Source organism: Mus caroli, chromosome 13 (assembly GCF_900094665.2).
Source record: "Mus caroli chromosome 13, CAROLI_EIJ_v1.1, whole genome shotgun sequence".
Classification (NCBI taxonomy): Eukaryota; Metazoa; Chordata; class Mammalia; order Rodentia; family Muridae; genus Mus; species Mus caroli.
In genome coordinates, this window is record NC_034582.1 from 25,538,287 (window position 1) to 25,555,179 (window position 16,893).

General features: G+C 48.1%; 1 protein-coding gene across 3 annotated transcripts in view; it reads right to left on the reverse strand.

Moving 5' to 3' along the window:
- The window catches only part of E2f3 (E2F transcription factor 3), a 77,402-nt gene extending 62,915 nt beyond the window's left edge, over window positions 1-14,487 (reverse strand). For 2 of the 3 annotated variants that reach the window (XM_021180368.2, XM_029468431.1), the window contains exon 1: window positions 12,555-12,812. In XM_021180368.2, the coding sequence (XP_021036027.1) occupies window positions 12,555-12,572 (18 nt within the window). In that variant the 5' untranslated portion in view covers window positions 12,573-12,812. Of the gene's footprint in view, window positions 1-12,554; window positions 12,813-13,723 lie in introns of those variants that run through there. The other variant, XM_021180367.2, reaches the window with a different exon arrangement.
- Window positions 14,488-16,893: the final 2,406 nt, after the last annotated feature.

Consider the following 16,893-nt stretch of genomic DNA (forward strand, 5'->3'; position numbering starts at 1 on the left):
TGGTCATCAAATCAGCCATTGCCTCCGACACTCAAGTTTTTGACTCAATAGGCCTTGGGATCCCACAAGGGGAAACATTCAGAAGTTCCAACGTGCTAACACTGGTTTATGGCCCCTCACCTCATCGTGAGCCACAGTGCACAAAATGCGTCAGAGATAGTAACAGAAGTGAGTATCTATTCCTCATTAGTTATAAAGCCACACAGGATAAGGAATTCTGTGTGTTCCGATACCGCTCTTCCTAACATCAGGTGACACACAGGGTCACTTCTCTACATTCCTGTCGATTACGTTAAGTAACTCTTAAGTTAGGTAACTCCTGCAGCCAGTGGCTGACACTGCCACCTAGGGAAGGAAAGCAGAAAGAGTTGGTCCCAGCTGCTCAGCTGCCCTGAGACGGAGGCCAGACCTAGTGATAATGATATAGATGATGGAGACAAGAACTCCAGAGTGTTCAGCCACGGGCAGAGCTGCAGCCAGCACTTACCAGAACTACCTGCTATCCTTAGAGGCAGGAACCAGGAGGAAAGAGGCCATAGGAAGAAGACGGTATAGCCAAACTATTCCAGCTGTGAACTGCTATGTAGACTGGGCTTAAAAGTCAAGTGGAGCAGTTGATCTGAGTAGGACAATGACAATGCAAGTTACTTCTCCCAACTGCGGACTTAGTCTTTCTGGTCTGAGTTCCAGAGAGGCTCCTTGCAGCAAACTAATATTATGCTCATCATATCAAATACACAGAGCTTCAGTCAGCTACACAAAGTACCATCTACCAAGACCAAGAAATAGTAAGCTATAGTGTGCTCTGCAGGGCGGCTGGGCAATTCAAAGTGCAAACTCAGGATGAGGAACCACTTGCTTGCAAATTTAAAATTTGTAAATATTAGATGATGATTTAAAATATTGACACTACATGTGCACACATGCGTGCATGCTCGCACACACAAAGATACTTATGTATGATTAGGGCCAGGAGACAGTTTAGATGATAAAGTGCTCACCATATAAGGTTGAGGACTCGAGTTCAAGTCCCAGAACCCATGTTAAGAAAGCTAGGTGTGGTAGCGCACGTCTCTAGGGAGGCAGACACAGGTAGATCTGTGAGGCTTAACAGCCAGCCAAGGTAGCCTATTTAGTAAGTTCCGGGCCAATGAGCGACCGTCAGGCCTTTAAATTTAAAAAAAAGAGGTAACACCTGAGGAACATCTGAATTTTTGCCTTCCACATGCACACACACATCAATACACTTACAAAAATATTATGGTATATATAGAAGAGATGCACGCATGATCTCTGTAACACCCCTTTCTTCAAGGTCTAGTGCAGTGGTTATCAATCAATGGTGCTTTTGCTCCCAGGACATTTAGCAATGTCTGGAGCCAATGTTCATTATGACAGCAGCCAGGATGCTACAGGCGTCGACAAGCATGGAGGCCAGACAGACTAGGTATCCTAAATGCACAAGACCATCTTCCTCAACGAGACATTAATGGGCTTGCTCTATTTTAAACTTTCCCAAGGCTGCTTTCCTGTCCTCCTGAGCCCCCAAGTCTAGATGCCTAAGAAACACCATTGGTATTATTTCACTACCTTGTACATCATCTTCATCACTAGAGAACACAACTCCAGTCTACTGAGGCACTGCTGGAAAACCACAAAGACAAACTAACCACCTCGTGAGCCCCCTAGAGTACCAGGACACACACACACACACACACACACACACACACACACACACACGAGTGTTCCATGAGGTATTTTTTCACAGCTTGATTTCCTGGAAAGTTAGACCAAAACTGGACTCGTCCTACCTTGGGAAGAGGAAAATACAAATCTTGTTTCCTATGAACACTATCTCATTTAATCTGGCTGACCAGCCAGTGAGACAGAATCACTATTTTAGGTAAGTGTGTCTCACCAATGTAGCTGGTGAAAGGTCACACGCTGGTAACTGGGAAAGGAGTCAGACTGCCAAGTCCCACGCTCCTTCCATACCCTACCTCTGTGTCATGGCTCGCCAGGCCTGGAAACTCACTATCCCAGCATCAGGGCGTCTGAGATGCTAAGAAGCAGAGCAGTAACACAAAGTCCTGGAAACTTTAGGACAGTATTAGTGTGATTGTTACACACTTTGCTACCCAATATAACAACAAAATCAGTCAATTCAAGGAGTGGGCCAAACAGGCTTCAACGTGTTACATATTTTTAAAAATTAATTGTAGATATTTAGAATCCACTTGGCTCTATCCCCTGAAACACCCTCATCATCTAAAAATTTCAATTTGACACAGCATAATAAAGCAGTTTTGAAATTCTTTTTTACTTATTAGCAAAAATCAAGAGTATAGCAAATTAGGAAGATAGGGGCCACACTGATCGCAGACATAATTACATGACTTGTCCTGGAAAATAGCACCCCCCTGTTGGTCCTGTGCTCTGTGACACAGCAAAAACCCCAGCTCTCTGTCAGAGCAGCCTAGCTGCCATGCCCTGGCCTGGAAAAGCATCATAAATAACATCTGATGGTTTGTCTCTGGGAGCCCCGACAGTATTGATCCCCACCCCCACCCAATCAATCTGATGAATCTGACATGTCTTCATATTACACGGAGAGAAGCAAAATTGTCAAAGGTTTCTGTGCCTCTACACCTATGTGGTTTTTCCCTCCAAAAACTGGAACCACTATGTTTTGGCCTGTGGTTTCTGAGCAATTCTACTGTAACTTCTATGCCAGAGCCTCAAACACTTCCAGGGCTCAACCCAGACCCTTAGGAAGACCATAATAAATATTGCTCTCCACCCCTAAGGATTCCCTCCACACAATGAGGGCTGTGCTAAGCCTCAACTCTTCTTCCAGCCCCCAGAGTTACATATCTTGAGTCAAAAGATCTAGTAATCCCCACCCCCTTTCCATCCTCTTCCCAGTTATGCCAATTCTCCAGGAGTTCAAAGACACAAAGTCATGCGCGAGCTCTCTTCCAATTCAAGTCCAGTTCTTAGTCCATTTGGTTATCTGTTCCCAGAGACCAGATCAGAAAGCCCGCCGATAGACTAAACCGCTCGCAGCAGGGAATTCTGTCGGTGTGGGTGCCTGGACAGAGGAAACTTTCCCACTTTGACCTTCCAAACTTAGATCTTTAGTCACTTGGCAAACTCCGTCTTGTTATCCCCTTTGGGTTTTATGTGTGTATTCGTGTGGCTGTATGTGTGTGAGCGGGTGCGTGCAGAAGCCAAAGGAATTCATCAGGGGTCTTTTTAGACTACTTTCCACCTATTATTTCTTCTCTCCTTCTTCTTTCAGATAGGATCTCACTGTCTAGCTCTTCCTAGCCTGGAATTCAGAGATGGGCCCATCTCTCCTTTCTGAGTGCTGGGATGAAGGCATGTGACACCATGCGTATCCAGCTCTACCTTATGTCCTGAGACAGGGTCTCTCACTGAGCCTGAAGCTCATGAACACGACTAGACTAGGTGGCCAGTGAAATCCCGAGATCAACCTCCAGGGCTTTCTACCTCTCCAGAGCTGGGATTTAGACATGTGCTGCCATACTAGGCACCCTGGGTTTTGTGAAACATATCTTTGGATAGTTTGGCTGGCAATAACCTAGAAACTAGTCTTGACAGAGTAGGCATGAAGATCTTCAGGTCTGTTCTTCTCTATAATAAAAGATAGGTTAAGCATCAAATATTCTCTATGATATTCTTGCCTGCTGAAGAAACTTTATTAGTGACTGCCTACATATTCCACAACATCAGATGTCATGCTTCCAACTAAGGTTAGGGATGGATCTGGAAATCTTTGCCTGGATAAAATGCTAAAGGCTAATCTTACTACAGGTTGGATATCTCTAATCTGAAAATCTGAAAGACTTTAAGAATCTCAAACATCATAGAATGGGGCCCTACACAAAATTATTATAAGCAACGTGTAAAATGACCTTCAATCCGTGGTGACAGCACAAATTAACTGGTGTTTAGACCTGCTCCTAAGAACAGTGCATTATTTATATGCAAATAGCACTGTATTAGAAACTAGCAAACAAACAAACAAACAGCACCCTGCCAAACATGGTGTTTCCTACAATCTCAAACGTGCATGGAGGCAAGTTAGGGTCGGCCTTGACAACACAGTTAGGCTGATGCTGGCCTAAGCAGTAAGTGGCTGTCTTAAAGTCCCAAATCAAAACACTCTTTTTTTAAAATTTTTAATATTTTTTATTACATATTTTCCTCAATTACATTTCCAATGCTATCCCAAAAGTCCCCCATACCGCCCCCCACTTCCCTACCCACCCATTCCCATTCTTTTGGCCCTGGCATTCCCCTATATTGGGGCATATAAAGTTTGCAAGTCCAATGGGCCTCTCTTTCCAGTGATGGCCCACTAGGCCATCTTTTGATACATATGCAGCTAGAGACAAGAGCTCCGGGGTACTGGTTAGTTCATCATGTTGTTCCAACTATAGGGTTGCAGAAATCAAAACACTCTTATCCCAAGCACTTTGAATGAAGGTTATTTAACTGACCCCCCCCAGGTAAAAATGCTAACTTATTTCATTTTGGACAGGTACTTTGGTTTCCTGCTATGTACCATGCAAGGGCACTGAGGATAAAGAGGGAATCAGTTGAGACTCGGGGGGCAGTCTCCCTGGGTCTAAGTCTGGTTGTCCCACTTAGTATCAGGGCTCTAAACCAGCCCCTTAACCCCTGGCAGCCTGCATCCTTCCATGTGGAACAAGAATGGTAATAGCATCCATTTCATAGGTTGCCACGCATCTAACGTGCTAAGGCGAGGAAGGCATTTAGTCTAGTGCCCTCGATACCCATGGGCACTCTATGAGCACTGCCTATTATTATCCCATAGACCATCCACTGCGGAGTGGCATCCCTTAAGCCAAATATGGCCTAGAGACCTATTTCATTTGGCCTTCACACTTTCCTCTTCAATCAAACCAGTATTTTAAAACTGAGAGACGTGTAGGTTAGATTGGATGTCTGGCAACACACAGGAATAAATACCCTGGCCTCTGGCATCCACAGCTCAAGACCAGGGACCCAGGCACCCCTTTGATAACACCCACTTTCTCTACAAGAACAGCTCTGTCCCACTTTCCCCTAATTCCAATTTGCCCCTCACCGTGCCTGCTCATGAAAGCCACGACCCCTATTCTAGACCAATTTCTTTGAAACAGGGCCTCACTTTAACCCAGACGGGCCTTGAGCTCAGCACTTCTCCTAAATACTTCTAGACCCATTCTCCTAACAGACCCATTTGCCTTCTTATCCCCATACTAACAGCAGCCCAACTGGTGGCTCTCATGATAACTGACTTCCTGCTGCCCTACTGTGGGTGCAAGTCCATATGGAAAATGTATGGCACATTAAAGAAGCCAGCTTTCTCTCTCCATCTGGCCGGTGGTAGGTACAATGGGCAGCGAGCGCATCACCATCATCTGGGGCATCAAAGAAAAGATACATCTGTGTCTTGTCCTCAGCGACTGCTAGTCTCCGCAGGGCCCAGGTATCTGTGTATTTTTTAGTGTCCCAGAAGGTACCTTTTTTTTTTTTTTTTTAAATATGGTCTCATGTAGCCTGGGTGGCCTTGAACTTAATTAATATATAGCCAAAGTTTTTATCTTCCTGTCTCCACTTCCCAAATACTGGGATTAAAGGTACGTACCACTAAGCCAGAATTCACCCATCAACATTTTAAGGTGCACACTGATAAGCCCTGAGATACGCCATTGCAGGATCCACAGCCTCTGGTTCTGAAAGCCAGGTGGAGTGGAGTGCCCCTCATTCTCTCCTGTGCTACTTCCTGTCTGCAGCGTACACAGGACTAGAGATGGGCCTTGTTTTCTTTCCAACTCTTGTTTAGTATTGCTTGCAGGTTGACTTGTATTTAAAGCTTGGTTCCCCAAACAGACTGTAAACTCAACAGTGGGCAGATCCCACCACATCCTTCTTTCCTATCCCCAACAGAGCTGATGGGGTGCCAAGCACATTGAAGTCATCTGACGAAAACACCTCTTCTCAACTGGTTCACTCTACAACCAGAGAGACCTTTGCAAAGAGCACATGGAGAACCAGCTACACAGATCTCTGGCCAGGATGGTTTGGTAAAAGTCAAAAACCCAAACGATAAGGATATAAGGAAATCTATGATACACCAGAATAAGCCCGAAGCCACTTACGGAAGCGCTCCAAGGCTTGGGGGACTCTGGGACTATACTTTGCGTGAACTTTCTTCAGGTGGGCCTGGAAGGACTGATGAGAAAAAGGCAGGAAAAACAAGGCAGGAATGAATAGTCAAATCAAGATTTCACAATAACCGAAAGCCAGGGAGCCAACTGCAAGTCTGAGGGACTTGCAAGAGGCAGACAGAGCAGAGAGAACACAAGGAATGTCAACTGTGGAAGAGAGAGAATATTGTCGCTCCTATTGGTGAATCTCAGTGCTGGGGAGGACCAAGAGGTGAAACCAGCTGCAGCTAGATTAAGACCTGGAGGCCAGCCTGGGCTTCATGAGACCATCTCAAAAACAAACCCAGAGAGAAGGAGGGACAAAAGGGCTCCGTGGGAGCTTAAGAGGCCTCTGGTGAGCAAGACTCGGTCCTGGCCCTAACATACATACCCAAGGCGCCTCCAAGTTAGATAGGGCTTGGCATGCAATTTCTGAGCCAGTCTTAAACTATGGCTTACTGTACAGACATGAAATTATGTTAACAGTGCAATTTGCATTCCTCGTGCCGTTTCACGAACATGTTCCATCAGAGAAATAAAGGTTTTATTCATAGCACTGGCACTGCTGATTGCACCATGACAATAAAAAACTTATTCTTCTGTTTCTTTTCCCGAGTCAATGAGCAGCTTAGAAAGAGTAACAAAGACCAGGGGTCCAATGACTGCACCAGGCAACGTCCACACCAGGACACACGCCTCCCGCTCTCAGTCACTATCACTCTCAGAGGTGCCAACGGTGTGAAATGGACACTAGAAGCATAATGAAAAAAAAAAGACGCAAAATACAGTGCCAAGAGATGGCCTGGCCCCTCTATGACATCTGTGGGACACTGGTTTAAGTGCTTCAACTCCTTGCACCTGTGAGAACCCCGCTACCCCAGAAAGATGAGAAATGAAGAGGGTAGGGCTTCTGAACTCAAGTAAAACATCTGGCGAGTGGAGGCAGAAAAGGAACCCAGAGGACTCCAGCCTCCATCACTTAACTTTCTACCTAGCTGTCTCTCACTCCGCCTTTTAGGAGAGTGTGGCTTTTATACTCAAGACACCATCTCTGGACAGTGAGGCTGAAATCAGAAGGGCAGACGTGATGGTAGTGTAAGCAAGACTCGAGGTCGCTCTTCTTGACTATGCTTTCCCAAAGTCTCAGTGCAGGAAGGAGTGAAACACATAGACCCTGTGTTCACCGCCTCCAACTGTGAGTCCATACAAGGATCGTGAGACTAGAACAGGATGGAGCCATTCTCAGCAATCACTCAAGAGCACGAGAGAAGAGCCACCGCAGGGTTCTCCAGAGCAGACTGGCAAGAGCTGGCAGGGAAGGCCAAGGGCATTCACCTCCTCCAGCCGTCATATGTGCTTCCCGAGAAACTCAGCCTCACTGATAACAGGGCTCTCATCAATTGCTACTCATGGCTCACAGGAAGTCAGCCTTTACACACACAGGGGACCTTCCTGGCTGGTGGATTACAGATAAACAGATACCCCTGTCCCAGGGCAGGCTAGGAGCTGCAATCATGTTGGATCGTGTTTCACGTTCTGGCTTCAGAGCTTGAAGCAATTCTATTTTTAAGCTTTCTCAGTTCCACAAGTAAAATAAAAAGGTCATTTTAAGGAAATGAGCTTTGACTTTAGACAACTTCCTCTGAAAGAGTTAAGTGATCGGCAGCTTTGACACATCAGAAATCTTCCTGGTGTTAACCACAGAGGAAGAGCCTCTTGGTCAATGGCCTAATGCAAAGGCCCAGGGAACCCTGCAAACCCTGACTGTCACTCAGGATGGAGATGGTTGAGGACAACACTTCCCTTTGGTGCCCCTCTTTCAAGAAAGTTAAAAAAGTCCTTTGAGGCTGTTGTTAAGTAAAGCTGTCTCTGTCAGGGCACCAGAAATGTCACATCCAAAGAATAAATAACTGAAATTTCAAATATCACATCAAACTTTGAAAAACCAGGACTGGTACCACTATTTAGGGAACCTGCCGTTCCTTTCCACTTAAAAGTCCTTTCCACTGAGTGTCTAAAGTAGCCTTGATTTCTCAGTGTCTCTGGGGCAGTGTAACCGCATCTGATAGAAACTTGAGTTTAGTAGTCTGCACACCTAAGCCTCCCGTGTAGGGCATACAAGACAGTTAACCCTCTCCTCACAAAAAGAGGTTTTAAGAGGGCAAAAAATCTCCTATTTCAGTTTTGGCTCGGAGGGGCCCCCTGTTGACTTGTGACCTTAGCTGAGTAATTTAATTGCAGTGGGCCTGTCACGGTCTTACCTGTAAAAGAAGTGAGTTGGATAGGAAAAACGTTTCTTAAGTCCCAAGACCATCAGATTTATCAAATATTGAATACGCTAACCTGAAATCCTGTCCATCAAGGTAGGGGGATGTTGCTGTTCCTTTACATTACAAATGGCCGCAAACAACTGGGTCATTAATTCTATCTTCTGCATACTATCTGCTGTCTTCAAGCTGACACAACTCCTGCTTTACCAGGACAAAGCACCAACCGCAACCTGGTACTTAGGGTTGCCAAGTTCAGGGGGGCCTTTTGGATTCCATCCTGGCTTTACCACATCTTCAAAGTTACAGATAACTGTGGCCACAAGATTGACTCCCACTAAGGCAAGCAGGGTAGAGAAACATCTTCTTGCAACTTATATGCTTAAAGGCAATGTTTAAAGCAAAAGTATGAGACGAAAATAAATCAAACGCCCCCTGCATGAGAAAGCCAGATAAATAATCCGGCTGTATTAACCCCACCCCCTCCTTGCTGGTCTCATCCGGCAAGGTTGCTTTCTGGTACCTTCTGTAGCAGTACCAGAACCTCTTCTCTGTGTGAGATTATTTTCCCAGTCATTCTTGGAAAGGAGACAGGATGGGGAGGTGAAAGGCCCTACATCTGTGGTTTCCTATATATAATACTTTCCCCTTTATCTGGTCTCCTCAGTCCCATCAAATATTATTGGATGGGAACTCCTTAGCAACTGTAAACACAATTCCTGAAACACTACTTAAAGCTGCTCACAGCCATGAAAGTGTGCATCAGAGCACATACTTTGTACCTCCGAGAACTCAGGGATGCTCCCCTAAGCATGGCAGGTGGGGATGGGAAGAACTGGAATTTTTCCTCCTTGCGCTATTTCAGGTAGCTTCGTGGACTTTGAGGGACTCAGTAAACCAAGTAAACAATTTCTACCACACCCTGATTAAAATATTATTTAAAAGTAGACGAGTGAAAAGACTTGGGAGTTGATTAGCTCGGGACAAAGCTTACAGCCAGTCATATGGACTATTTATAAGTCAGGGTTAAGTTGTAAAAAAAAAAAGCCAGTTGTAAAGGGATTAAAGTGTGTGTGTGTGTGTGTGTGTGTGTTCTCACTGGAGATGACCGCATCAGAAAAGTTAAGAAGAAACTACTATTTCCAAGACACCTCCTACCACCCTCCCTCCCTCTTTCTCCCTCTCTTGCTCTCCTTTCACTTCCCAGGTGTTGATACTTATTTCTAATCCCAGAGTATATTCCTTTCCCAAGTTAACTTTACACAGCACACTGCTAAACTCAGACTCTGTCCTTGCAAGTATTATACAAGGTGGTGATATTTAGAAAAACACACACACACACACACACACACACATCCTTTTCTGTGCTCAAGTTTGGGTGCTTTGACTAAGTTAAAGGTGCTTTGTTCCCAAGGATGCATAGGGTGGCACACTCAGTACTGTCTACAGGGGAGCTATTTGTACCGCCTAAGTCTGGGCATTGTATTATATTAAAAGTTCCATTTTGGGGTATGTAGTGACTAAAACTTCTGTTCCAGCTTCAACTTGGCATCAACCGTATGTCTCAGTGGAAGCGGGCTTACTGCATACAGAACCACAGGAGCCCCAAGTTTTCTTCTCTCAAAGTTGTTGTGGGAAAGAGTCCCTGCTGAAACAGCACCCCCAGGCCTCCAATCTCAGAGGAGATTCCCAGGCACCGAAGGTTCTCTCAAAAAGTATAATCAGCAGGTTGCTATGACTGGATTAAATTAAATCTGACATGATAGGCTGCCTCTTGCACTGATAGAGTCTCAATTTTCTGGAAGAATGAAATTACATATCGCTTTAGAAAACGTATGAGCATTCTGCTCACATCAGCAAACAGAGGAACAGCACCTAAGTCGTCTCTGAGTTACAGAAATACTCGATTCATAAATACGAATTTTATGAGGCAGCTAACTATTTGCCAGGCCTTGAGCTAAGTACTGTACACTCATTACCATGACTTAAAAAAAGAGTCTCAGTATTATTGCCCTACCTTACAGACTGAACCATTTGGGCAGATAAAGTTATTGGTCTAATAGCAGACAACTTGTAAACAAGTCAGGAGGCTTACAGTTAGCAAGAAGGCAAGCCACTCACTGTCAAGTTCTTAGATGCTCAGAGACAGAACTTGAAAAGCAGACACAGATGGGTCTAGAATTGCGGTCACCTGAAGAATTCCCCACCTCTTCTTGAACATAGAATAGTCTTATCTTAGTTCATTCCATATGCCTTCTCAATCTTCATGCTTAGGAGAAAATATCAACAGAATTCTAAAACACAGGGCCATGCATGTTTTTTAATCTCAGAACTTGGGCACTTGAGGCAAGAAGACCAGGAGTTCAAGGCTATAAAAGACCCTGCCTCAAAAACAAAATCAAATAAATTCCAAGACTTAACTGGAAGCTTTCGGAAACACTGACAAGAAAAACGTAACAAACAAATCAAGCGTTGCCTGCAACGCTTAGGACTTTGTATGCACCTGGGAGATAAAACTCATACCCCTCCCACAAGATACGGCTCTGGAAACATAGATGAACCAGTGATTCAGCATACGTTACAATCTTACATAAAACTACTCCTGAATATGTGTCAGAGGCATTTATATTCCTATAATGAACATTATTTTTGAGTATACAAATTCAATCTATATTCCTAGAATAATAACTTCATGGCTAGAAGGACAATAAAAGTTTAGAAATAACATGGAAGGTGGTGAGGGCAATAATCTTATACTTCAAGTACTTAACTACAGTAAACTATATATAAATTTGGTTAGACAGTCTTGGTGAGCTGGTCCAATGAATAATCTAAGATATTCCTTAAAGAGCAATTTACTAGCCTCACAATTTCCTATTATCAAAAATAACTTTCCCTGCAAATCTGAATCTAATCCAAGAAGTGTGTCAATAGCCAGTTGTTCCAGCTTATTTATGATATAGGAACCGAGTGTGTAGGGGGAAGTGGGCTTACTGCACGGTCAAGCATGTTTAATCAAGTCCGTAAAAGTATTTACTGCTAATGAAAGCATGGAATATATCCTGTGCCTGAGAATCTAGCACACTGGATACTGTGTACAGTGTAAGCAGGTACTGTACTCGGCTTCCCCCCTGCTGGCAGACCCTAGTCACTAAAAGGATGAGCCTCTTTGACTGGGACTGTCTCTATCACACATCCCTAGTAAGTATCTCTAGGCTGGAAAGCACTCAAGATCCAACCCAGGGCAAAATTATAAACAGAAAAGAAATTTAAGAAAATTAATTCTTTCGCTACCCACCCCATTTCCCAAAGTCCTATATATGTGTACAGACTTTCTTAAGAGACCCCAGCAAAATACTGATCGTGCAGAAACAAACACACCTAGACCTAAGACTAGGTGAGGTCTTCGACTGGTATTATCATGCAACCATAGGTATCCGAGTCCGGGTGGGTTCTAGCCTGGTCTGGGCCAAGCCTCAACACGAGGGTGAAGACAGAAGGCATGGAGGAAGGAATGCAGGAGAGAAAGGAAGAGAGGGAGACCTCGGGGCCACACTTCTTTCTAGTAGCAACAAAAAGGAAAGCCGCATACTGACCTAAATCATCTCTCAAAGGCGCTTTATAAATTACAGGGACAAAGGGAGGGGGTGGCGGGTGGCCTGGGAACCCCACAGACACCCTACCCTCTGACCCGCCCCCTCCCCCTCCAGCACAAGGGAAGCAAGACAGAAAGCAGCTCAACTCGGCCACGGGCGTGAAGCCCTCATCAGGGTTTCAATTGCCCATCCATCCACCCCCCAAAAGAAACACACGTAAACACTATACCCACCCCGGGGGCGGCCACTCCCGCCCCGGGGCTCCTAGAAGCGGAGGCCGGGGATTTACTTAGTTAGATTTTTCTTGCTTACTCATTTCCCTCAAGCACCCAACCCCCCGTTCCCACTCCAAAACCCCGCTCCGTCGCCTACCCTCCGGCTCGGGCCCCCCGGGGATCCCGGGTCCCCGCGGCGGTGGCTCGGGCCCCCGCGCGGTCCGGGTCACTAACCTGCTGCTGTAAGGGCATTTCCGAAAGCAGCCTGGCTCCGGGGGAGGTGGGGGGCCGGCTGGAGAGGGGGCCCGAGGCCGAGTGGAGCGGCGGCGCCGGGCGAGGGCGGGCGCCGTGGGGGGGTGGGGACGGGAGAGGGAGGGTGGCGGTGCCGGGTGCGAGGGCGCCGGGACCGTCCCAGGCCTGGGAGCCGGCGAGCAGGAGGAAGTGGGTGCCCCCTCTCCCCCTCCAGCGCCCCCTCCCGCCGCCGCCTCCTCCCCAGTCACAGGCGCGTCCTCCGCGCACGTGTGCGAAACGTCACCGGCGGGTCCCGGAGAGAAGGGACAGATCCTGGCGGCGGGACGGGAACCCGGCTGCCCCCGCCCTCCGTCGCCGGGGGGCGGGGAGGGGGACAGGGCGGGGAAGGAAGGGGCAAGGGGAGAGGCGGGTCAAGGGCAGGCCCGGGGCCCGGAGAGCAAGGCCCCAGCGCTCCGGCCACGCGGGCGCCGCCGCTGCCACCGCGGAGATGCGCCCAGGCCGGAGCACCCGCCCGCCGGCCCCTTGTCGCAGACAGAACGAGCCCTGGCCCACCGGGGCTCTCAGCTCCACCTCCCCCACCGCGATACCCGTCCACCTCCCAGATCCCCTTTGTTGCCTGGAGCTAGGTCCCCAAAGGTGCCAGGCACTGGTGCCCCTGCGCTCGGAGCACGCCTGCGGGACCCCCAGCTGCCCAGGGGCAGCAGAGGCAGGAGAGGAGGCTTGCACGCCTCGGGTCCCCCGGTTTACATCCTCTGGGGTCCCCCACTCTCCAGTGCACTACTCCCTCCCCCACCCCCTTCTCCATCCGGGGCGTGACCCCTTCCTACGCCCGAGAAAGAGGAAGCTTCGAGTTGCAAGGGAGGGGAGAGTGGGGGTAGGGAAAAGTGCAGGAAAAGAAGTGGAGGGGGGGGGCGCGAAAAGTTTTGGAGTGTTGGATGTGGCTCGCAAAGAGGGACTCCCCATTGCCCCGCGTGCCTGCCCAGGCCCCCACGTCCTCCCAACGTCCGCAGGAAAGCACCCCGAGTCTAACAATAAGCACACGCTGGAAGGGACAGCAACGAGGCCCACGATGCTCAGCCTCGCGCTCCCGCCGCCACCGCTCCCGGGAGCCCGCCTCCCACCTGGGCTGGGGACGCTGAGGAGGGTATTACCGGTGGGCCACCGCCGCCGCCGCGTCCTGGTGCTGGTGGCTGCTGCAGCAGCCCGGCTCTGCTGGAGGGTCCTTGTGGCGTGGTGTAGAGGCTGCTGGCGGCCGGCTCCGTGCCGGGGACACTGGGGAGAAGGGGGCCGGCGGTCAGGGCGCCGCTTTGGAGGGAGGTGGCACAGGACGTGGTGGAAGGGTTCGTAGTGAGGATCTGGATGTACGTGCCCGGGGCGGCGGCGGCGGCGAAGCCGGGGCTGGCTAGCAGTGCCCTTTTGTCCATGGAGGCTGCAGCGGCGGCGGCGACGACAGCCGCCCCCTCCCCACCCCCGGCGGTCACCAGGTACTGCTCCAGGGCGGGCTGGATCCCCTTTCTCATCTCTCGCTCCTGCGCTTTTTTAGTGTTACGATATATTAACGTATTGCTTTCAATTTCTTTTATTATTTGCAGCCGGAGTTTCCAAGTCTCTCCTTCTCGCCTCCCCTCCCGGCGCTTCCGAACCCTCTCTCTCTCTTTTCTTTTTATTTTTCCGCACCGCACGGGCCCCGGGGGCCAAAAATAATCGGGGGTCTGGAGAGAGGAGGGTCCCGGCCGCACGGATATCAGGCCCCGAGGAGGGATGGAGGCGTCGGGGGCAGCCGATGCAACGGATTGCGAGGCGGTGGCGGCAGCCCGGGTGCTGCGGCCGGCAGCTGAAAAATGGCTCCAGGAAGCTGCTGCTGACAATGAATGAAGGGATACGGTTTACGCGCCAAGGTCCTCCCGCGAAACTCAGATTTCCCGCCGGCTTTTCAAACCATATTTGCATATCTCCGCCCCTCAACCCGCCGAGGACTGTTCCCACAGTCCATTGGATCCCTGTCGCCTTACTTCGGTACCAATCCCGGAGCGAGGTCGCCACTGGCTGTTTTCCATTGGCTGCCATACACCATGGTTACCGGGGTGACCCGGGCTCTATTTGCATAGAGCAACCTGACTGGCTGGAAGCAGAGCAGGCTTCTTAGGAGGTGGGGCAAAGTCCTACTCTCCCACGGAAAACCACGCCCATTCCAGGCCCCTCCCTCGCTCCTACCCGCCGGGCTGGCTCTGATGACCTGGGCAGGGACTCTGCCTCGCAGACTCAGTGTGGATCTAGTCTTGAGCGCAAGTTTCGGTTTTGGAAATTGTCAAGGTGACACCCTCAGGGACTTTGTTTCCTGTAACCAAGCAGTGTAGTAAATGAAGAACTGGTAGAAATTCCCCTAAATATGTGTCAAAGGCAAGTTGGACCCGGCCTGGCAGGTGGAAAACTGAGCCCTTTAAATCCTGGGTTTCTTCCTTCCTGAAATCCAACCAATGACGTGAGAGCGGATCCGGAGGCCAAGGCTGATAGACAGAAGCATGTGGGCAGACAGAACCGTGGGGGTAGAAGGTTCAGCTGACGCGACTGCAGGCACACTTTAGTTCATATTCCAGATCATTCCTGGCAGCTTCATGATTAGCCCGATTTCGATTTAAGTAAAAATTAACTCTTTGTTCAGTGAACTCTGACTACAAGTATAGGTTTGAGTCTAACAAGCACCCTCTCTGGCCCAGAAACACCCAGGGGAGTTAATCAGGGCTAACCTAGAACTGATCCGCGGGTTTTTAATCCGCCATGCAGTAATCCAAAGTAGTACAGGCTTTTATGGTGACGTGGGACTTCCAGTGAAAGCTGCCTGCACTCAGCTCTTTACAGCCTCATACGCCAGGAAATTCTTAAGCAAACAGCAAACACTACAACTCAAACCTAACCCGATATATTTTAAAAGAGGAGAAAAATGTATGTATATATATGTATATATGGAAATCAGAAGATGTCAAGGAAATTGAAATCGTCGAACTGGTTTCTATATTAAAGTAAATAGTCACGGATCTTTAAAATGAGCATTGTGGGGCTGGAGAAATGGATCAGTTACGTACATAAGTGAGGGGACCTAAATTTGATCCCCAATACTCACATTTAAAAAGCTAGGCATGACCGCATGTATCACTAATCCCAGAACTGGGGCCTCCTTGGGGCTTGATGGTCAGCCAGTGAAGCCAGTTGGTAAATCCGAGACTCACTGAGATATCCTATTCTGGAAACTCAGGTAGAGAGCTATTGAGGGAGACATCTGAGGTTGACCTCTCTGGCCTCCACAAGCATGTGCATACACAAGCGTGTGCACTCTCACGTACACACACACACTTGTATACGCACAATGAGAAGTATTTACGACTGAGGAGGAAGGTGAGGTAAGATGTAGATGTCGAGACCAGATTTTCATTGAGTAGCTGAGAACTGTGGAAAACAGCTGTTGGGATACCTCCTTCTCTACCTCAGGCACATAATAATTTTTTAAATGTAGAGTATTTGGTAGGGTGCTCAGTGGATGACAAGGCTTGCATTCCACCTAGTCCTTTCACCTAGGCATTGCTTGTTCTTATTATTATTAATTATTTTACCCAAGCTCACATTCAAACCCTATACAATTTGGGGTCAGTTCATCATAGGACCATCTAATATTGCATTTCAGCCTTATTATCTTCTCTGGAATTAAAAGTACTGCTAAGCTTTATACCAGGCTTGGAAATATTTTGGTTTTGCATTCAAGCCTGTTGAAGAGCCATAGAATTTGTATGTTTGAAGATTTGTGGCCAGCGACAAAACTGGCTGTGTTTGTAGACTCGATAAGGTGAAGGCGTACATCCCTGGTTGAGTGAGAGGGAGGAGAGCGACCTCTTTAATCTTATTTCATAACTGTCGCTTTGCATTATGGATCGCTATGGAGAAAGCTAATACTGTAAGCTAGGGTATTGCCAGCTGCATGGTGTTACTGTAGGGAGGTTATGGGGGAGGGGTGTTGCAAGATGGCATTAGAGAGCTGCATCTGACAGTAGAGACAATACCAGCTTCCAGTCTTTGCAAACCATTAGGCGACCCTCAGTAAGGTAAGCAGGGCATAAACCTGGGAGCAGAGGAAACAGTCTGGTTGGTAAGTCATCAGGACCTGCATTCAGACCCTAGAATCCATGAGTCCTGGGTGGAGAGTTAGCTCATTTTAGTGGGTTTGCACTTAGGAGTCAGTATAATCTGGGTTTGCATTCTGGCTCTAGCTCTGCCTCCTCCTCCTCCTCTTCCTCCTCCTCCTCCTCCTCCTTCTCCTCCTCCTCCTCCT